General features: G+C 41.0%; 1 protein-coding gene across 1 annotated transcript in view; it reads right to left on the minus strand.

Annotated features, from left to right (window-relative positions):
* Positions 1 to 2,547: 2,547 nt before the first annotated feature.
* ror2 (receptor tyrosine kinase-like orphan receptor 2) overlaps positions 2,548 to 23,502 on the minus strand; it is a 47,453-nt gene continuing 26,498 nt past the window's right edge. Inside the window, exons 2-9 of the mRNA XM_089020626.1 lie at positions 16,831 to 16,902; positions 9,662 to 9,949; positions 8,763 to 8,793; positions 7,522 to 7,643; positions 7,080 to 7,394; positions 6,747 to 7,001; positions 5,657 to 5,862; positions 2,548 to 4,603 (exon numbers count right to left, since the gene is read on the minus strand). Of these exons, the coding sequence (XP_088876752.1) occupies positions 3,149 to 4,603; positions 5,657 to 5,862; positions 6,747 to 7,001; positions 7,080 to 7,394; positions 7,522 to 7,643; positions 8,763 to 8,793; positions 9,662 to 9,949; positions 16,831 to 16,902 (2,744 nt within the window). The 3' untranslated portion in view covers positions 2,548 to 3,148. The remainder of the gene's footprint in view (positions 4,604 to 5,656; positions 5,863 to 6,746; positions 7,002 to 7,079; positions 7,395 to 7,521; positions 7,644 to 8,762; positions 8,794 to 9,661; positions 9,950 to 16,830; positions 16,903 to 23,502) is intronic.

The following is a 23,502-nucleotide window of genomic DNA, read 5'->3' on the forward strand; positions in this document are numbered from 1 at the left end:
AAAATTAGTAGTAAAATTGAGTTTCCCTCCTTTTAAAATGGGTGTTTGCGTTTCATTTTTTAAATACAACTGAAGCACACGCGCGCACACGCACGCACACACGTAGACACGCACACGCACACACGCGTGCACACACGCACGCACACACACGCACACACGAAAAAACGACTAAATTTAGGTTACCTGGGCGTTCATCCAAAATGCAGCCTTTGCGAAAAGACACGTTGACATGCAACTCTGCATTTACCGCAAGTGGTAGTGACCAACATTTTGGATTTGTCCATTGTTTTAAAATGTATTATTCCCCAAATTGTATTTTACACTTCCAATTCAGTTTCAGCTTAAAGGAAAAGAAGAGTAATCGTTTCGAGTCAATACAGTCAGTTACGTATATCAATTATGTAGTTTATGCGTTCATATATTTTTATACTTATGAAATGTTTTTGTGCAGTTGGACATTTCAGTCTCCTGACATTTTCTTTTTTTTGTTGCATAGAATACTTTGTTTTATCTTTTGACCCTCCATATCAGTTTAAAAAGAGAAATAAATTATTGTAAAATCTCAACGTTATCTCTTACACACAATTTCACATTTCGGTACAGATTTTAGCTAGTGTTCATTAAGTTGACACAGATAATTTGCTTTTGTGGGCCACATTGAGGATTCACACGCGTACATAACAATTCTGATTTTATTCTCAGAAATCCCACATTAAAAACACACGTGTATATTGATTATTTTAAGAAAAAGAATAAATACAATTTATCTCAAAGTAAAAGTGTACTTTAGAACTTGAATCTTGTGTCAGAGTGCAACCCCAAAAGTCCTTAAACATTATGAAAAAGATTTGAAAATATGTCTTCCTACAGAATGGAAAATCCCATTCTTTCATAGAACTACACTTGCAATTAATTTTTGCCTACCGTGGAACCCTCATCAAAATGTGTCTCCTGCCTCTCATATGAGCCGCTGCTTCAGATAGTCCAGGAGTGAATTTAAAAATAAACAGTCAAATCATAAAATATTTGACAGGTTCTTTTTTAACACAGGTGAGGCCAGTATGAAACATCTGAGGAGCATGATAAGGCAGTTGATGGAGAATCCAGGAGTCAACTTCTGAAGGAGTATAAATTAATTGTACTCCCACCTGTAAAGTGTCCTTGAGAGTTTTGAAAGGCACTTATAAATGAAATGGATTATTATTATTAAACAAAAGAAACCAAAACAGAAAAAGTACCACAGTCAAACATCCCTGTCAAACAAGATGAAAAGCAGTCAAATGCAACAAGTGTTTTCTGCATTTCAATAAGGTTTGAATATTTCGAAATATACAGTATAATATAGGGGCGGCCCGGTAGTCGAGTGGTTAGCACACCAGCTTCACAGTGCAGAGGTCGCCGGTTCGCGTCCCGGTCCGGCCTCCCTGTGTGGAGTTTGCAGGTTCTCCCCGGACCCGCGTGGGTTTTCTCCGGGTCCTCCGGTTTCCTCCCACACTCCAAAAATGTGCATGGCAGGCAGATTGACCACTCCAAATTGTCCCTAGGTGTGAGTGTGAGAGTAACTGTTGTATGTCTTTGTGTGCCCTGCGATTGGCTGGCAACCAATTCAGGGTGTCCCCCGCCTCGTGCCCGAAGACAGCTGAGATAGGCTCCAGCAACCCCCGCGACCCTAATGAGGAATAAGCGGTACGGAAAATGAGATGAGATGAGACAGTATAATATATTTTTTAAAGGCCCCTTTCCATATATATTTTTAAACAAAAAGGTGATGGGTTCTGCAGTTTCAAAACATTTTACCCATCAAACATGCATTTTATTGTGTAAGAGGTTACAATAAAGTACAATGAACCATGATTTAATTTCTAAGATTAAAAAAAACACTTCAATAAGAGTTGTGAACTTACTCAGCACTTGCAGTCTGCGTTTACTATGACAACTTCACAAAATTCCAAGTGTAGTGTAATACGAATCAGTAATCATAAATCAGATCATAAATATAATATAAGCACTTGGGGTATATCATTCTGTATCGATTTTTATGTTTAATGATACATTGACACGCAGACTGCACTTCTTTGACAATAACCTTATCCACACACAAAATGGAAAAAAATAAACTCCTAGTCTACCACAATGAAGCAGTCCCCCCAAACGCTATTTGCAGTTTAACATTTGTATTCTGAGATTTCAATGGCGTTCTGAATGTAGTTGTTCAATATTGGTTGTGATAATTATTAATTTTAATGCACTATAGGAACTGTTGTTGGTGTATCAGATTTTCCCCCATGATGAAGTTTGATCAACAAATGACTCAATCAAAAAGAATTTATTAAACATTCTGTAGTTTGCTGTACACCATTGTAAAGTAAGTGGAAAAACATCTTATAAAAATCATGCATCCGGCAGGGGTTGGGCGGCAAAACATCAGATTTAGCGAAGTTCAATAAAAAAAAGGTGAGAAAAAAATTAAACTAAAGAATATAAATTATAAATCTGTGCAATGTGATATGAAAAACAACCGGAAGATGTAGCCTATCGCAGAGTGAAAACACTTTTTTTTTTTCATTTGAAAACAATACTTCTTTCTCATGTACACATTTCTGTTCATCATACATTCGTTGGCTGTGGCCAATGTACAAGCACCACTGGACAATAACATCCATAAAAATATTAAAAGACCTTCAAGAAGCGCAAAGGAATGCACAAGCAAATTCTTCAAAGTCATTTGCTATTAAACTGAGTTGGAGTTCTGCGATTTCTGAAACTGGCATTTCAAGATATAAACTGGAAGGAAGGTCATTTTTTTAGGATATGAACACTGCGGGCACAGTCACCAAATAATCACACTGGCTCGCAGAAGCCAATATTTATTCATCGAATAACAGTGCCACTTGGTCAGTAAAACTTCCACAAAGTACAGTATGGTGAATAATTTGTTTGAGTATGTTGCACAGCAACATTGAGAGAAAAAAAAACATGGACTATAGTGTTCTTCGGTTTTAAAAGTTTGATTGTGAAACAAAAATCTGAGTCAATACTAGGAAAGTCTTTTTCAACATTCAGTCACTGTCACTGGAAATCACTCCTTTTACTTCATGCTGCTTATGAACGCAGGCAAACGTGGGAATATTTCATATTGAAGACCCACCTAAGTGTCAGACAACTCGATCGTCAGCTCATCAGTCTGTTGCTCTGTGTCACCAAGTATTTCTGTTTTAGGCACCGCCAAGTGATCGTTTTGCTCGAGCTTCATCTGGGACGCCCTGTCAACCGAGTCCTCATTGTTGGTCTTGGAGTCCTCATTGAGTAAGGCCGCTTGCTCCGCCATCGAGTTATTAGAAGGAGCCGTGGTGACATAGCCTGTTGATGTGGAGCCACTGCCACTGTGGTGTGAACCAGCTTTTGGAACCATCTGTGCTGGGTGGTGGACCGGCTGGTGGGGCATCGGCATGGGTATTTGCAGGGGGTAAAAATTCTGCATGTATTGGTAAGCTGGCATAGGATGATAGCCATTGACGGGGATGTAGAGCTGCGGGGGGACCATCGGCCGATGCATTTGACTCTTCATTGGCAGAAACTGAGGTGGATGGAAGGTGGTGGTCTTTTTTGGGCCGGTGTAACGCGACGCATTTGCCATGCTCATGCTGATATTGCTTACAGGGCTGGTGCTGAGAGAGCTGGTCTGGGTAGTGTTGCTCGTGCCCGACGTTTGAGCAGAATTATTATAATTTGAAAGGCTTTCCCAGGAGCGCAGACGTGTGTGGATGTCTTTGAAGCGAGGCCGCCTTGCTTGGAATTCACTCCAGCACTCCAGCATAAGGGTGTAAATCCAAACCGGGCAGTCATCAGGACACTGCAATACCTGGTGGCTACGCACCATCTCAATCACGTCGAGGTTGGAGTAACCACAATAAGGCTGTAGACCATAACTGAAGGTCTCCCAAAGCAAAACACCATAAGACCAGATGTCCGAGTCTGTGGAGAACTTGCCATACATTAGCGCCTCCGGGGACATCCATCGAATAGGGAAAGGGCTTGTCCCCATCAGATTGTAGTAATCGGCTGAATAGACATCCCTGAAGAGGCCCAGATCGAGGATCTTAATGTTTAGCTTGTCGAAAATGAGAACATTCCGGGCTGCGAGATCTTTATGAACAACCTGGTGGCTCGAAAGGTACTCCATTCCGGCCGCGATCTGGGTAATGATATGAAGGAAATCAGCCTGTTCCAATGTTGATTTGACCGTCCGGTCATCATCTGAACTACCAACGTCAGAGTTGGGCGAGCGCACCACAAGATACTCGTGCAAATCGCCGATGCTCGAATACGTGAAAATGATACTTTGTGGCTGCTCTTTGGTGATGGTACCCAGAAGACAAACAATATTTTGATGCTGAAGGTGAGAGCGCAGCATGGCCTCGTGACGAAATTCTTCACTGAAAGCGGGATCAACCTTATCCTTCAGTGTTTTGATGGCCACCACTTGGGTCTGCTCACCAGGTGCGGTGCCGTACAGATGGCCTTTGTAAATTTTGCCAAACCGATCCTCACCAAGCTCCTCCATAAATCTGACCGCTGACATGTTGAGTTCTCTCAGCTTTGCCTGCAACATAATGAAAATAAAACACTGGTTGGAAACCGGTACAGGTCTGTGTAAACTCTCAGTCGTACAGGAGTGGTCCATCGATGAAAAGGTTTCTTCAGCCGTCATCTGTACTTCCTTTAGAAGTACAGATGACGGCTGAAGAAACCTTTTAAACCGGTACAGGGTGTCCCCCTCCTGCTGCCGGAAACCATCTCGGAGAGAATCCAGCAGCCCCCTTGTGAGGATTAAGCGGATTAGAAAATGGATGGATGAATTTCCATCTCACTATGAGTGACCACTGATAAAATGTACCCTTTTGGGTTTTATAGTACCTTCTTGTGACATCACAAAATGGCAAAATTCAGAAAGGCTTTCTCAGGTTGTTTCCAATAAATTTGCCTGAAACGCAATATGATTTAGTATTTTGAGAATATTTTGGTTCTTATTCAAGTCTTGTTTAGTTTTCTCGCAAGCTGTTATGGTGTCCTTGACAGGTTGTGGCAGGATGAGGCTGCTGAGTCATGGAGTCTCTCTCAAAGGCACATAATTGTTCTGTCCACAGTTTACCATGAATGCCTGTTCCACCATGCCACATTCTAGCATTATAAAAACATATGCCACGGCGAGCCATGAAAGTATACTATACCAACTTTAGAAGAGTTGTAGGCAGCGAGTGTAAAATGGCAGAACGTTTTGACACATCCCACTTTCAGGTCAAGTTCCATTCACACAGTTTTATGATGGATGACTGTTTCTCATCCACCCTCTAACTGCTATGGTATCTTTTTAAGAACGTTTAGGCTACATTTATACTAAATTGTCGGTGGCCACAGGGGAGTGGTGGGTTGTTCAGCAACAAACGTGACGGACCTTTATTGCTGTGAATGTCCACCTAGCTTCATAAACTGACAAATGAAACAATTGCTGGTGTAGTTGCCAGGAGCATACTGCAATTGTGGCTTGATGAAATTGGAACAAATGCAAGGCTGCAGCCTCACCATAGTTTATACAAGCTTCGAGTTTCCACTGTTTTGGGAAATGTTTTACTCTTCCATACTCTGAATGTCCCACCTGGTGTTTGTGCTGGCTTAGGAGAGACATCTCCATGTCTTGGTTTGGTGAGCTACTCAGCTGGCAGCGAGGAGGCGTGTCAGTTGGTGCTTTCTGCTTGTTTCGACACAGGCAAACCAAAAAGAAGAGACAAGCAATGACCAATGGGATGGCGATTGCAGGGATTAAAATGAACAGAATCTCCTTTCTGACGTTCTCAGGAGGCTCTGTAAATGGAAAGAGGGTAGCAAGGTAAGTAATGACGACATTAGATCTGGCCCTCTTCTCCACAAATTATTAAATTAACATGGAAAATGACACGATGAGCAAGTGTCATAATAAGTTGGAAATAAATACTTGGCATGCAGACATTAGAAATGATCACACACACAGCCTACACAGTGTGTGTTGTGTGTGTGTGTGTGTGTGTGTGTGTGTGTGTGTGTGTGTGTGTGTGTGTGTGTGTGTGTGTGTGTGTGTGTACATGCAATGTAATTTGTATGAGATCGTACTATATGCTTTGTATTAGATCAGGGGGGTCAAACTCATTTGTGTCGTGGGCCACATTTTAGTTACTGTTTCCCTTCAAGGCCGTCATGACTGGTTTATTCAACTACAGTATTGGTCAAATTACTGTTATAAGGCTTTGGCTTCCAAAAAAATTCTTACAAGTTGCCTCTTATTTCTTACATATGAAAAATGTATTTTTTTTTAGATTTCAGCATGCATTAGGCAAGTTGATGTGCTTGATTTGCTTCTGCGGGACACATAAAATGACAGGGCGGGCCCAATCTGGCCCCTGGCCCTCGAGTTTGACACCTCTGTATTAGACAGTGTTGCATGGCGTGTGCTACACAATTACCAGTACTCTTTACAAAGCATAATACACGGTATTACTTTATACTATACACAATAAAAATCTAAATATTTGTTTAATGAAAACATGAACTGAGTGTTGTTTTTAAACTATTATGTGCAAAACATTTGGATTGAGTCTTTGTCAGGTTTTTATGAACACAATCCATCCATCCATCCATCCATCCATCCACACATTTATCCACTGATTTAGGGTGGCTCTACTTTGTATAAATGCTGAATGGCCGGTACTTACTGCAGGACTGGATATCACAAAGGTCCACTCTAACTCGAGGGTCCAAAGTGAAGCACCAGGGAGCTTGCATCTGGCCTCCCGGGTTCCGGCAGTAGTTGTGGCTCCCCCACAGTTCTGGGTAGTCTTGCGACAAATGGTGGCTATGAGGGTACTGACTGCTCCATGGCTGGCAGTGGTGACCAGATTTTGTGATGCTAACAGTCCCCCTGTAGTCAGCTCCACTTCCATTATAGCAGCTCTGGTCTGTGGGGCTGTCTGTAAAACATATCATAACACACTATTGGTCTGACCCATTTTGCGATTTTCCTTCTTTTCTGCTGGTTAGCTGCTTACATGGTCCAAGTTTTTCTGGTGGCACTCCTATTCTCATACATGAAGCAGCATCATGTGTTCCTGGACGTGGTAGGAGGTGACAGGTGGGAAGCTCCAACTGCATGAGGATCATGGGATTGGATCGGGCAATAGTGTACTCGGAACGGCACAGGTCATTCTCCAGGGCCTCACACTCGTCTCGACAGAGCGGACGTCGCCGAGGACCCCGGGAGCTCTCATCGCACAAAGGGAAGACGTAGTAGCAGAAGGAAGGGATGGCGAAATTTGAGCACTGATCGGACAGATGAGTAGAGGTGCCGATCATTGTGAAAGCAGCTGAGAAGAAACAGAGATGAAGTTAGATTATTTTACCGACCAACTGATTACTTAAACAGAACAATGGAGTGCCTGGATGTTTATATTTTGTAAGTAATTGTATTAAAAAAATCAATGATTTTCATACCAGTGATGCGATTTTCACTCTCGCCCTGCATCTGGAGAGACTCTACATAAATACTCTGGTTGCCAATGAAGCGAGCACAGGCAATGCCACGGTATGGTTGGCAAAATCCCTTTTCGTGCAACCTTAAAAAAAAACAGTACAAAGAAGTTGTTGTTCAGTTCAGTTTTTCTGCCGTTCTTCCTAATGATCAAGTGCATCTGTGTGAGCTCTCAGTCATACTGGAGTGGTCCATCGATGAAAAGGTTTCTTCAGCCGTCATCTGTACTTCTTTGAAGTGGTCGGACGCTTCTTATCCAAGAGGCTTCATCAGCGAATTAAAATTTTGCTGGTAGCACTGGCCTATATATGTATATTCCCACTGTGCAGAGGTGGCGGTGCCAGACCACTGCTATCATAGGTCCCTGCTCTAAGCGTGGGGGGAGCAGAGGACTATTTCCTGAGGCTACACTGATTACTTCTATTGTCCTGACTGATGGTCTACGACTGGCCTTAGTGAAGGTTTTTGCTGTTTTATAAAAATAGCTTCTTTTACTTTTCCTGTTCACTTTTGCTTCTTTTAGTAATCAGTGTAGCCTCAGGAAATAGTCTTCTACTCCCCCCAACCTTAGAGCAGGGACCTATCAGAGCAGAGGTCTGGCACCGCCACCTCTGGACAGTAGGGATATACATATATAGGGCCGAAACTACCAGCAAAAGACTTTTGTTCGCATCTTGGATGAGAAGCGAAACGTCCGACACCTTCAAAGAAGTACAGATGACGGCTGAAGAAACCTTTTCATTGATAATGATCAAGTGGTGGCTATCGTTGTCGTGTCATCACACTTCCATAAAACAAATATGAAATATGACAGGTGGGTTCGTAGTGCATACAGTACATACTACCAAACACGCAGAAAAAAAAAACAACAAATTTAAATGCAATCAGCAATTTTTTTCCAAAGGAAAGAGTTTTCTAAACAAAATTTCTGAGACCTTGGGTCCACTGTTAAACCCACTCATGTGGACAAGGGGAAAACATTCAAGGTCCCATTCTAATATGTTGGAGGAATGAATACATGCAGGTGGAAATGTCTCAAATTAGTCAAAGCAGTCAAATAGCGGTATAACAAAAATATTGATTGTGATTATGTATCTGTAAAAAAGGTGTATTAACATGCACATTTTATGAGTTTTTATGAGTCATTTTGGAAACCTCAATTACATGAATCAACTTCATCACTTAAAAAAAAGTTAAAACTTACGTATGATCTGGTCCATGTGTAGGCATCTGCCCTGTTGATTAAACATGATAAAACACACATTTTACTAAATGTGGATACATTATTTGCACAATCATGCAAGTTACTAAATTTATGGCACAATGTGATGGTTTGGTTTATATGGCTCACTTTCAATGGATGAGGTGCATTGGGAAGGAGTTACATGAGCGGCTGCGGTTGCATTATGTATCCACTACATGGAGCTATGATAGAAGGAATACAATACAATACAGCCCTTTTTAACTAATTCGCTGCCAGACGATGTGCTAAAATGTGCCCACTCCAGTGCCAGGGCTTTTGTCATTTTCACTCAAATTGCAAGACCCACAGAATGCTGAGGTTTAGGACTACATAAGCATTCAATGCAGTGTAAGAAACCTAAGACTCTCTCAGCTTTCACTAGAGAGAAAAAAAAGAGCTAATTCCGATGTTAAATGGGTCTGGAGTTATCTAAGCTTGAAATGGGGGCGGCTGTACAAAAGGCAAGTACTGCCCCCTCGTGGGAGGGAAAAACATTGCCAGAGGTTTGATCATCCCTTGATCGGCATCCCTCCGCAAGAAAAAAAACAAAACCTAAGAAATTCGGGAATGGTGCTCCATGTCATGCTTTTCAATTCTCGAATAAATTCGGGAATGGCAGTGGATGAGTTAAATAGACCCCCTTACAACCACTGCAGCTATGACAAAGCATTTTAAAAACATTTAAAACACTACGTCCAAGAAAACTGAATGTTGCTCCGTATACAAGGCACATTCGATCATAAGACTCACTGTTTTGGTGAAAATAAAATGCTTTTGCCTTATAGTGTGAGGAATACGGTACTTTAAATTTGTCACAAAGATAAATGGGGAGAATGATTGAATGTGTAAACAAATCTTACCTAGTTTTACATAAAGGACACCTGTTGCATAGATCACTTTATATGCATTGGAGGCAACACACTGATAATAGCCTGTGTCCGTCGTATCAAGGTCAGTGATTCGAAGCTTCGATCCAGCCTCGGTTTTACGGACAGTGATACGCCCTTGCTCCTGGACAACGGGGGCATGGTTTTTAAGCCAGCGAATCATCGGTCGTGGGTTACCAGCCACCTTGCAGTGCAGTGTGGCTGTCTGGCCCTGGAAGTGTGTGATATTGTTGACCGGCTCCAGGAACTCAAGGAAGTAACCTTGATAAAGTGAAATGCAACAGATTATTTATTAACATACATTTTTGTCCAGCATATTTTTTTTCTTCTCACAGTCTCAATTAGCTCTCAGGAAAATTACATTGATGGAAAAGCACTCAGGGTAGAAGAGTAGACAGAATTGGGGGAAAAAATGGAAACTCTGAGTCCTGCTAGGTCTAAACCCACAGCATCCAAACCACCTGTCCCTCCCAACCACGTTGTGGTGAGTGGCTGTCCTCTTGACCTCCAGTAGTGCTACATCTGAATCAATCCACAGCTGTGACTGTAAAAGGTGTAGTGTGATTCACTACACATCCACTAGAAGGTCCCGTTAGCCAGGAAATAACTTATGAAGAAAGAAATATTGTCATTACAGTATTTACTTTATTTTTGTTTTTACCATGAACATGTAGATTCATAATACGGGGTCAGAAGTCAGAAGATTGAACCAACAGGCATCAATAATAACCTCATGAAATTGCAATATTATTTGCTGTTTTTACTTCAGAGCTAGCCAACCTTTCTTAATGATGTCCATCTTTTCTTGAAAAGTCCGTATTGAAAATGGCTTGAACAGTGTATCTGCAACCAAATCAATGTTCTCTCTTTCTTCAGCCATTGCGAGTTAACAAAACCACTATTAAATCAACACAACAATATATTTGCTTTTGCAGCTCGCTTCAGATACAATGTGCTTGCTCTGGCCAGTAGGCTTGTGAGTAGCCAATCACGTGACGAGGCAATCATAGTTTGCGAAAACTCTGACGTTTCCAGTGCCTTGTGTTGCCATCCCGAAATCTGATTGGTTAAAGCAACCGTTTCATATCCATCCACCATTGTGCTACATACAGGTTTGTCAAGAGATAGAAGACTATCGCTAAATAACACAAATCATAATTTTACAATTACCATTCAGTAATTGGGGCATATATATTTGTGACTTTCCAAGATATTTGTCAATCACATGCAAAGAACAACAATTAAGAACATGGCACTTTCATGCAAAGTGCATTCGTCGAGTATATCTTTCGATGATTTTGTGTAATCCTACCCCAACCTGTGGATTACACAATGTGAAGTTGTCATGAACGGTATTCATATTTAACTTGCAAATGTTACATTTGGGTGGATTCACAGTTGAATACATATGGTTCCACCCTGCGACTAGCGGAGCACGTCCACATTGTGCCACGCTTCGACATGTGTCCGTTTAAATCGAGTCACATTCACGTCCACAAGCAGCCGTGCCACGTCCACATCAGGCCGATACCCGTTCACATGTGGCCGCCCAATGTTCCTCGACTCGCCACAGTGCCGAGCCTCGTCATGTGTTTGTTTGAAATGAGTCACATTCACGTCCAAAACGAGCCGTGCCATGCCTACGTCGGGCCGAGCCCAGTCAAAGTGTTGCCGTTACCTTCTGGTTCCTGTTTCCTAGTGAGGCAAGGGTTGCCGTTACCTTCTGGTTCCTGTTCCCTGGCGAGGCAAGGGTGCCGTCGCCATTGACGTTCCTGTTCGTTGATGAGGCAAGGGTGATGTCACCTTTTATTTTGTGTTTCTTGGTGAGGCAAGGGTTGCTGTAAGCTTCTGGTTCATGTTCGCTTGTGAGGCAAGGGTGTCGTTGCCTTTTATTCCCTCTTTCCTGGTGAGGCAAGGGTTGCCGTCTCCTCGTTCCCGGGCGAGACGCCCCTTTTGGAAGACTGTTGGGACTTCTGGAATAAGTCCCTTGAGGTCGGGGTACTTCTACATTTCAGTTTGCGACCAAAGGGTGGCACACCGGGCCCTGCCTGATGCTGCGCAGGTGTGGGTCGTTTTAATCAGTGGCAGTTAAAAGGACTCATGGCATGACCATTCATTGTCGGGTCATTGTTTCACCCTGTCAGGTTTGTTTGATCTTGTCATGTTTTACTCATGGTTTTGTTTGATACCTTGGACCTTTCTGTTCTGATGACTTGTTTTTGAGATTTTGTTCCAGCTGACTGTATTTCCTAAAATTTGTCAAATACACCATGCTCTTCTGTCTTGCCTGCATTCTTGGGGTCCACCACCACCTTGCACATCGTGACCGAAGGTTAATTGTTTTCATTTGAACGCAATGATGTCATATCGATGGACTTTTTTCACCCATCTATTCATATCTCCGCAGTGGAAATCCACTGGGAGACATTCTTCTCTTGGTAAGTTAAATGAATGATTCTGTGGATATAACATATGTATAGTTCAAATTGTCTGTTTGATTACCAAATTAAGTAACTCCTTATCGAGTGGATGTTTGCTGATAAATGACAAATAATGTTGTTTGTTGTAAGCCATTAGAATATATATACACACAGATACAGCTTTTGTAGTGGTACTTATCTGTACCAGTATGTTTTACCTACTTGATTTATGATTTATTTTGAACTGCATGATGAGTGAGGTGAGTTTTCTGCTCAGGGTCTGTCCATTCTTGTCCATCCATCCATTTTCCGTACCACTTATTCCTCATTAAGGTCGCGAGGGGGTACTGAAGCCTATCTCAGCTGTCTTCGAGTCGGGTCAGTGTGAGTTTCCTCCCACATTCCAAAAACATGCATGGCAGGCAGATTGAACACTCCAAATTGTCCCTTGGTATGAGTGTGAGAGTGACTGTTGTTTGTCTTTGTGTGCCCTGCGATTGGCTGGTAATCAATTCAGGGTGTCCATTCTTGTGTTTTAGAAAACTAAATTAGGTTTCGAATATCTAGGTTAAGCATGTGTAAGCATACTTAGTTTACATGAAACCAAATACCTTTAAAATATAAGGCTCTCAGCCAGATTTCATTACCTATGATTTGCTTGCAGCATTAAGTGCTCATCGAGTCGGAGGTTATTTCTGGAGCATAGAATGGCTCCACGAGGGGGCGCCAACTCCTCATATAAGCGCTAGTGATTGACACAATCTAAAAATTCAAATGGTTTTATTTATTTTTTGCTCATAAAGGCAGTGGGTTGGCTGTTCTACACCAATTCTATTGAGGCTGCATGGAGTTATATCCGAGGTGCACATTCAAAGCGTTCTTAGTTTAGTGAACTTTACTGCAACCCAAAACAAACAAGCTCTGTAGAGGAGCCAATTACTATAATAAATGTTAGTTTATGAAATGCTGTAGATTCCGCCGTTATTAATTTGTCTTTTGTCCGAAAACGAAGAAGAAAATTGCCATAACATAACAACCAGGAGAGAAGAGAGATAAACACAGACAGTGGTGTTGAGAGGGTCCAGAGTGCCAAGAGAGATAGCACTACATTGGTTTTTAGAAAGTGACCTAAGAGTAGGGAAGTAAGAAGATTGAAGATCATGAGAGTTATGGGGTTTCAGAGCGAGATCTGGACAAATACAACTTTGACCTGTTTCATGTGTGCATGTACGTGTTGCCACTCCTCAGTTGTATCTTGCATTTTGGTGGGAAAAAAAGTAAGACTCAATTTCAGACTTGGAAAAAGCAGGTCTAAAGGGTGGTGCGTATTGGGTCATCCAAATTTGGTTGATTTGATTGAGGAATAGTTAGACAGATTCGACTCTGGATATGTGTATTGGATGTGATTGTATTTCATTCAGCAATATGAAAGTAGCGTGGGACAAGTCCTCTGAATTATTGTTGGAATCAGTTTGATGAAAAAATTATTGTCATTATCATTAAAATATATGAATAGAATCCCTTTGACCATGTGGCACTGGTGTGTGTGTGTGTGTGTGTGTGTGTGTGTGTGTGTGTGTGTGTGTGTGTGTGTGTGTGTGTGTGTGTGTGTGTGTGTGTGTGTGTGTGTGTGTGTGTGTGTGTGTGTGTGTGTGTGTGTGTGTGCGCGTGTTTGTGATTTTAATGGGAATCAGGGGGAGCTGCTTCAATTGGCTGCTTCAATCAGACAATAGTGCCCAATTGCACAAACAACCTACGCATAATTTTACTGGTGTAAAGTCGACAAAAGTACCGAAAGAAAGAAAACACTACCCATGCGGATTGTTCGACTTTGCTTTGCAATTGACCTCCGCTGACCATGAAAATATTTCCCTCAGTATTTATTTGACAAGATATTATAAATACAACCTTGATATAATATTTTATAAAGTTAGCTTACACTATTTTTAAAGTCTGACCGGCGACCGGATGTGTATGCGTGTGAGCAGACTAGAACGGTCATTGATGCCTAGCGATGTCAATTAAACACTTGCATTGTCAAATAGACTTTGCCATCCTTTGAACCAAAAGTACAAAATCCGGAAACAGCACAACAATTTGCCATTTGCAAGAGGAGCACTGGCCCCTGTTGCTCCCAATCCCTCAAACTTGGAAAATACGGTCAACAAATGAATGAATGAGTAGAAGCATTAGAAGGACCCTGAATTTACTTGGACTGTAAAGCCTCATTTGTCCTACTCACTGCTTTTGAGTCGCCAAGGGGTTTTGTTGAGTCTCAAGTAACAAGGCTTAAGTGCTTGCTTGATTATTCTTATTCTCAAGAGACAGGTGTAATGAAAAAAAGATTTGGAAAGCTTCCTCAACTGCATTCTTGGTCACGTTTACCAATACCTTCTGCAACACGCACTATTCATTTATAATTATACGTTTTGTGTCAAGTACATTTTTGCCTTGACTTCCCCTTTAATACTGCTGTTTGTGTTTCCTCCTAGTGGAATTGTAGTTGTTCTCTGCGAGATCACCATGGGCTCTTGTTATCTTAATCCAATAACTTCTCTAAGCAATAAAGTTGGAATGCATGGCGTGGTCTTTTTTTGTCTACTGTGCAAATCAAGTGTGCTGTATGTAAATTCATACAGGGGCAGTTTAGACTGTGCATTGTTATTTTTGCAGACTTGTTTGAGTGAATTCAGCAGAATTGTTTTGCCGCCAATTGGAGCGTCTCTTTCATCCTCTTTCAATCCTGCGTACAGAAATACACATAAGCAGAAGAAAACTCTAGTTTGCTTGTATCCCATGGCAGGCCAGGGTGCACACACTTCAATGAGCGGATGATATTAAATTAGCTACCGGGAGAACACATATGTATTAGATGGGAAATGTAAAAATGTATATAGAACACTCTAAATTGTCCTGAGGTGTGATTGTCAGCGTGAATGATCATTGATCTATACATGCCCTGCAATTGGCTGGGGACCAGTTCAGATTAGCTGGAATAGGTTCCAATACTTCCAGGTGGATGGATATTAAATCACTCACTGCCATTCCCCAATTTATCTGGAAAATGAAAAGCATGACATGGAGCGTTGTTCCTGAATTTGTTCACATTTTTTTTTCTTGCGGGAGAAGGGCTGGTCAGACCTCTGGCAATGTTTTCCCTTCCATGAGGTGGCAGCATTTGCCTTTTGTCCATGTTATCACTTTGTTTCAGCTTCAGCTGTAAAGGACAACCGACACCATTTTTTGTTTCCTAACTGATATCAGAAAAACGTTTTATAGCATCTAACATACCCAAAACACGCAGGCTGATATTTTTAGTCAAATGCAAAACACCAATACAAATGACTTAAAGTGTCCCAAAACTACTTCAAAATGACCTCGGGACGGCGAGTTTCAGAAGGTCGCGCTCCCTTGTTCGTGACGTCACGCCAAGACGTCTTGCCTTGCTCGAGAATCAAAACAGTGGCTTCAGATTCGGAGAAGACGCCTTGTTGTTACTCATCCAGTTATGAATATGATTGAAATAGTTCTGAAGAGGAAAGCATAAATGTTTGCAATCGATCAAATAAGCCCTTCTGTCTTTTTGAGGCGTCTGGACTCCAATGTAGCGCCTAGAAAATGCACAAGATGGCGCCCATGCTCCGTTGGAAATGGGCTGATTTGTCTGCTGGGAATTTGTGTCAACTAGTACCAAATAGTAGTCTTGGTGCAACACACAATGATTCACCATCGCGTAATAGTTGTATTACGTTCATCCAGTCTACCTGATATCTAATTTAAAACAGATTCTTATTTTACAAATGATTGAAGTGATTTTACAAATTCTGGACACAACTTGTCCGGAGGAGTCGGTTGTCCTTTAAGGCGCAATATAAATCAATATCCATGTATTGTATTGTATTTTGTAGTGAAGTGAGTCTAAGTTTTCTTACGCTGAATTGAATGTTTATGTAGTCCTAAAACTCAATATTGTGTAGGTCCTGCATTTTTAGTGAAATTGACAAAAATCCTGGCAATGGAGTGCATACTTTTTGTTTTTGCACATCGTCTGGCAGCGAATGAGTTAAAGATGACAATACTGTAATTTTATTTTCATTTCATTGATTCCCGCAATAATTAAGAAATTTGAATGCATGCTGTTGTCATTATAATGAATAAAATAAAATTATATCAACCACGCATTTTTATGAAGCTCACATTCTGTCTCCCTACTTCTCAATCCAATTCTCCAAAATCGTGTTCTACTCCCTGCCCCCATATGTAGCTGTGGTTCCAGCAGATCTAACGTTCAGTCTACTTTCAGCCACCAAATAGTCAAAGGAAAGGCATTGTGTTGGTTTAACAATCAGGAGAGCGAGAGTCATCTATGACAAAGTTCAATGTTTTTTAAAGTGAAGTATGAAGAAATGTTGACAGTGTTAGGTTCTTTCTGGGTGAGCATTTTGGGTGGTGGTTTCTAACTCCAGTGGATTTATGGAGTGTTTAGATCAGACTGGGTTTACAATTGCGACTGGCGGAAATTTGACAACAAATATCAACATTTAATCTCAGCTGCCCATTTTATCTTTCATTATATGTTACTTATAGATTACTATAATCAATTTGTCTCTCCCTGTAATGTCAAAGGAGGACTCACAAAAATTGTGATATACTCAAGTAATTTAACCATTGTCTTCAGATGGTATTCATGAAAGCCAGAAAAGAGTAGAATGCACATTTTACCTTCAAGCGTCGGTGCAGCTCCACTCTGAGCTTCAGCCATCACTTCTGCATCCATTGCGAGCTCGGTTTCACCTGCACAAATGGACAGACACACTTGAGAAGGTGATTGAAATCCATTCTGTTAATGTTTTGATTGTTTTGTTATTCACATGGTCGTTTATTCACAGAACCAGCAATGACATAATGAAATTTGAGCCTCTATTGAACTGACTTGGATTGAAAACATTTCAGATTTAACTGAGAAAAAAAGAGTGCCCACTTCACTCAAAAGGTGCCGTTAACAGAAAGGGCCTGGTGCACATATTTACAGGTTGTGCCTGTCATAGGTTGGGGACCCCTGCACATTTCATTGGTAAGTATGGGATTGTAAATGTGCTCTCATAAGGTACATTTCTGAGCGATAGTCAATGTGTCATCTCCATCCTGTCAAAACCATGAACATAAAAATGAAGCAAAGCCCATAAAAAATTGGTGAAATGTAAATCCAACCTCTGTAAGTCCCAATATTGAAATAATATACTCTGAGTGGTTGATGCAAACAGAGAAATCCATTCTTTACAAGGCAAACAACCAACCACAACTCACTCACATTCCCACCGTCACAGAGTGGGAACTGATCCCATGCTGTCTACGCACAAGTTAGGCGAGCGTTCCACTACACCATCAGAGACTTGATCAACACCTGCATCATCTAAGATGGGCTTCAGCTCTGGGAAACACAACAAAATAAGAACTAACAAAATGGATGGATGGAGGGTGGTATGTTTCCGACGACAGACCAATTCTCAACTAACATGTCATGGACTGGTACCAGATCGCAAGCCATTTGGTAACAGTTCACACACACACTCTGAATGAACTTTTTTTTTAATATGAGACAGGGCTCAAGAAAGTCAGTGCTTGCCAAACTGCCCACCACAGGCTCCATGGAAGGACGGCTGGGTCAGCTGAGACGTCTCGGTCTCTTCCCCGCGCTCTCCTTGGCAGCAGGGGCAAAGCCACAGGCGAACCCGCAGGCTGAACACTTGAGTTCAGCTGGTCGGTGGGGGCTCTCCAATTGATTGAGTTTGAAAGAAGTTTTGTAACACAAATCCGCCTGTGCCTCTGTCAAAACGTTCATCTCTGTCACGTGATGCAAGGGAAAAAGTATGACCACAAGCTGGCAAAAATGAGCGAATAGCAAACGTGTTTGGAGAGCTTATTACAAAAGGGAAATGGGGCACATAATAATGTGGTTAAAAAAAGGCTACGACTTTCAAGAAGAAAACTATTTAACCCTTTCATGCACCGATAAATTGTCCGCTGGAGAAACTAGTCCCTGAAAGGGTTAATATACAATATTAACAGTTCACACACTAAACCTGCCTCCAAACGGCCTCCAAATGAGGCATAAAATCCCAAACCACCCGCATGAAACAAGCCCTTTTCTAGTTACTTCATGATGAGACCATTATGTTAATTAGAAACAACCGTAAGGATCCAACTTTTTGGTGCTCACAAAATGGCAGCAATGCCCAGATTGCTGAAATCTAGTCACCTCGGATATACTCGTCAATTTGTGCCAGCCGGCTCAACTTATGTTGACAGTCATTCATTCTTCTCTCTGTTTTTGCTGGCATACACTTTATTTTAAAGGACAACCGACACCTCTGGACAGGTTGCGTCCATAATTTGAAAAATCACTTCAAATGACTTGTACTGAGCGTATTTTACAAAGATTCAAAGGCATATAGCTATATTTTACGTTTTAAGACTCGCGCTGACTATTCAGGAAGTCTTGTTTTCGAGTTGATGACGATGCCTGACGTGACATCACGTCTGGAACGCCCCTGACCGAGAAAGCGACACACAGTGCATTTCGGGTACTTTGTTTGGTCTGAAAACTTCGTGTTGATCCGTGTTGATGGAGAAATTAGAAGGAAAACACAAATAACGCCATGGTGAATCGTTGTGTGTTGCGCCAAGACTATTATTTGATACTAGTTGACACAAATTCCCAGCAAAAAAATGAGCCCATTTCCAACTGAGCTTGGGCGCCATCGTGTACATTTTCTGGGACGCTACATTGGAGTCCTGATGGCTCGAATTGATACGCAAGAACTTCTTTAATCGATTGCAAACATTTATGCTTTCCTTTTCAGAACTATTTGAATCATATTCATAACTGGATGAGTAACAAGAAAGCATCTTCTCCGAATCTGAAGCCATTGTTTTGATTATAGAGCAAGGCGAAGACGTCCTGGCGTGATGTCACGAACAAGGGGTCATTTTGAAGTAGTTTTGTGACACTTTAACTCATTTTTATTGGGATTTTACATTTGACTAAAAATATCAACCTGCGTGTTTTGGGTATTTTAGATGTTATAAAACGTTTTTCTGATTTAAAGTTACAGTGGAGTGTAAAGCCACAGAATAAGTATTTCTGAATATACAAAGTATTTTTGATGAACGCCAGGAGATGAAAATGTTGACAAAGTGAATGATCGTTGATTCGTTTGTGACTGTTGTCACGAACTGGTTGGCGACCAACATGTGGCGCTGTTGGCCCCACCTGCACCTGCAGAGGTGTTGGTCGTTATCAGTGGCAGACTGTCACGTTCCAATCAGTGGCAGTTAAAAGGACTCCTGGCACAACCATTCCGTGTCGGGTCATTGAATGTGTTTGTTTCACCCTGTCAGGTTTGTTTCATCTTGGCAGATTTTTACTCATGGTTTTCATTGATACTTTTTTTTCTGTTTGGATGACTTTGATATTTTAGATTTTGTTCCTGCTGTCTTTATTTCAATACAATTTGTGAAATACAACCCGCTGCTCCCTCCTGCCTGCTTATTTGGGATCCACAACCTGCACCACCTTGCAAACCGTGACAACGATGAAGTGTGAAGGCACAGTGTAAATACCAGTGATGTCAGAATAAGGCTATACTGCAATATGAAAATGTTTCCAATATCACCATCGTCAAAAAATGGCTTTTCGCTCACTTCAGTCCAACACTAAATGATATACTGTATTAGACATGGATATGTTGCACTCATCGTGTTAGGTCGATGTAACTCAGATGTTATCTGTATTGATATTGTTTCTGTTAGGTCATATTTTTGTATTTTTTTCCACAGTATTTTCAGCTGTGGTGTTCTGCAACCGTTTGCAATATTTTTGCAATTCATAATGTATATTATATTTTCTATATTTTACAGATATTTGGTTACATTTTATGTGTTCAAATCCAGCCAAATGATCGCAAGTAACAATAAGCGATTTCATATTCACACCAATCAATACAAACACAACATGTTGAGCTCACTGGTTGATTGTACAATCTAACAATAATAATGTTCGTATAAAATGCATTCAAGATAAAATTAACACAGCAGTCTCTTTGCAAAACCAATGCTTGAGTTCAAGTGTCTTCAAAAGGTCCTCCAGCTCAGCTGCACTGTATACAATGAACCTCAGAGGATCTGATTATTTTGGAAAGATGTGACTTTCTGTGAAGCTGATTGCAGGTGCCAAAACAGTCAACAACTATGATTGATTACTTGTGTCTGAAGTTTTGGAAAATAGTGATTAGACCTTACAGATCTTTTTTTCCAAGGCTACCTATGAGCTTGAATGTTGCATTCCAACAGCCTGCTGCCTCTGCCATGAAAGGGCCCTTTGAGAACTAAGAGGCCAAGACACGAGTCCATCTATTGGGGTTTTTACGGAGGGCCTTCTGGCACACTTCAACACTTTCCTTCTCTAGTTTAAACAGTGTGTGCTTGTGCGCGCGTGTGTGCGTGCGTGTCCTACTGCAACAAAAACCTCAAGATTTGTTTCCCAGCGACAGTGTGTCAAGTCTTTTTTTTAAACCAAGTATTTAATTGATGGTAGAAAAGAATACATATTCCCAACTATTTTATTTTCTCTTTGTTATTGAGGACATAACCATTCATTCCTTTGCGTATGATAATACACAGCATAGACACATCTGAATTGAGATGAAGACTGTTGAGGATCTGCTCAAATAACAAGTACAAACAATGCTCAGTCATGCAATTCCCATCATTGTAAGCATTTGTTGCTCCTATGAAAAAAGCAGATTGGTGTTACTTCTTTTACCGATGTGTGTGTATGTACACACACACACACACACACACACACACACACACACACACACACACACACACACACACACACACACACACACACAAAACTTGTCGTCTTGATGAACTTTCATGAGCTACCTGCCTGTTTGATCCCTCACGTTTGCAGACCACTCACCATCCCACCTGGACTTCACCCCAGCCACACTCAAATTAAAATATTCAAATTAAGCATTTGGACACTAACCTGCCCATTCTCAACTTTTGCCCTTCTTTTCTCCTGCAGGAACGTTATGACTCTTTCAAAACAGCGAACTGCTAAATACATGTAACGTGATAAAAATAATATCAATTGAACAGGCAATTTGATCAAATGGAACGAAGATAAAACACTGTTCATCGAATCAATTATTTTGGCGAGAGAAAAGAGTTGGAGTATAAATTCTGTGGAAAGGAAATGCGCTTTTTGGTTGCTTATTTTTGATTATCATATTATTTGTTATTTAGGTTTTTTTTGTTCTTTTGACTTCAAGACGGCGCCGTGAGAGTGGCGGCCTTTCCAGCAGCTCATGTATTTTGTTTTTCTACTTTCATTCCTTCATAACTTCGCTGCTGTGAAAAGTAAATTTCTAGCTTTTTTAAGGGGTTTGGTGGGAGTGCCAAATCTTTGATCCAGCATGGGGGATATTGGTTTAAAGGCTTTTGATGAAAAATAAAATATATATATATCTAAAAAAACGGATGAATATGAGACATAAAATATGATCACAGATGGACAAGAAGTTCCCTTTGATTTAGCTACACGATGTGTTAGCACAAACTTTTACAAACTGTGCTTTTTGGAGACAACGGTGGGTTTCAGTGTTTTTATGCTCATGTATTTTATTAGTTATTCATTCATTTATTTTTAAATTCTAATTTAAATACTTTCTTGGTCTTCAAAATCAGCAATTCGGAAAAGTTATGATCACACTGATGGACGAAAGCAGCTGCTTGTTTGACGCACCTGTAAATTACTTCAGTCGCACCTTCTTTTTTTTAATTAGTGAATTAATTTATTTTAACAGTGAGTAGTAACTGACGTGCAAAAGTGTGAGGCAAAGAGACATATTACAATAACGCTGACAAGGGCTCAATTGTATTCCAATTTTAAAGAGGCAAGTGTCAGGGTCATTATGTGACATCATGATAGGAACTCAGTGAAAATAAAATGATGTGTAAGGAAATAGAAAATATCTTTAAAATGTGTTCATATCGCGAATTGGCCTAATAGCAAGCACCAGCAATAAGACATTATTTAGCAATTTATTTTTATTTAATTTTTTAGCAATAATTGTAGTTTTTTTTCTCAATTGTTTACACTACTATCAGTTAGGAATAAAAATGTACGTGTCATATGTAAATGACCAAGTCATGTCATTCAGACTGAAGGCCAGCGGATGAAAAGCGTGAGTAAACAACATCCCCAACATCCACATAATGCCAGACTGATTTTGTGGACACCTAATTTATTCCATTATAAAGAGCAAACTATCAGGAAAAGGGTCAACAAAATAATTTTGAGGAAATAAAAAATGATTAGTCCAACAACGTTAAGATTGCAATAGAAAATATGGTATTTTGTACTTGTACGTTCTTTGCGTTTCAAGAAATCACTTCTACTTTCCAAGTCCACCTCCTGTGTGAAAGACATCTCTGTGTCTTTGCGCTATTATGACCCCCACCATAAAACTTTAGGGCCAGTGTATCTGATGACCTCAAGGTGAAAAGAATCTTAACTGCCCCGAGGGCAGAAACCATGGATACACTATAAAGTGGGCCTTGAAAATCTTTGTGTTCAGTTTAGTTAGGACTACTGGAATGAATGGTCCAATTTATGGCAAATTTACTGAACGCCCGATGCCATTTTGAGGTCAATGTTTTTCGCAGAAACTTTTGAGGCAGATGTATGCTGCTCCTTCGGTTCCAAAGGTAAACAATGACATTGAGAAAATACTTCCATCCATCCATTATCCGTATCGCTTATTCCTCATTAGGGTCGCGGGGGGTGCTGGAGCCTATCCCAGTCGTCTTTGGGCCCTAGGCAGGGGACACCCTGAATTGGTTGCCAGTCAATCGCAGGGCACACAGAGACAAACAACCAGTCACTCTCACACTCACACCTAGGGAGAATTTTGAGCGTTCAATCAGTCTGCCATGCATGTTATTGGAATGTGGGAGGAAACCGGAGGACCCGGAGAAAACCCACGCGGGCCTGGGTCTCACAATTTGTAATTTAAATAAAATAATATACAAGTAATTTTTAAACTAGATTAAACTTGAATGCTTTGGCTCGGAATAGGACTATACATTTAAGCACACCAAAATGAGTGGAATCTGTAAAAACAGCTTAGCGGAACATTGCTAAACCTACAAGCGCCAGGTTGTGTTTTCACTGGGTAGAACCAGCGGTTTGGGGTCAATAAACACCGAAGCCCAAAACGTTCTGAACCACCACAACATACGAAGCAGCCTCGCCATAGATCATCAACCTGATGCTGCACTCATCTGATGCTGACCTGCTCTCCTTTCCAAACAACGAACTCT

Source organism: Hippocampus bargibanti, linkage group LG18, assembly GCF_051943395.1.
Source record: "Hippocampus bargibanti isolate YZ-2025 linkage group LG18, ASM5194339v1, whole genome shotgun sequence".
In the NCBI taxonomy this organism is placed as follows: domain Eukaryota; kingdom Metazoa; phylum Chordata; class Actinopteri; order Syngnathiformes; family Syngnathidae; genus Hippocampus; species Hippocampus bargibanti.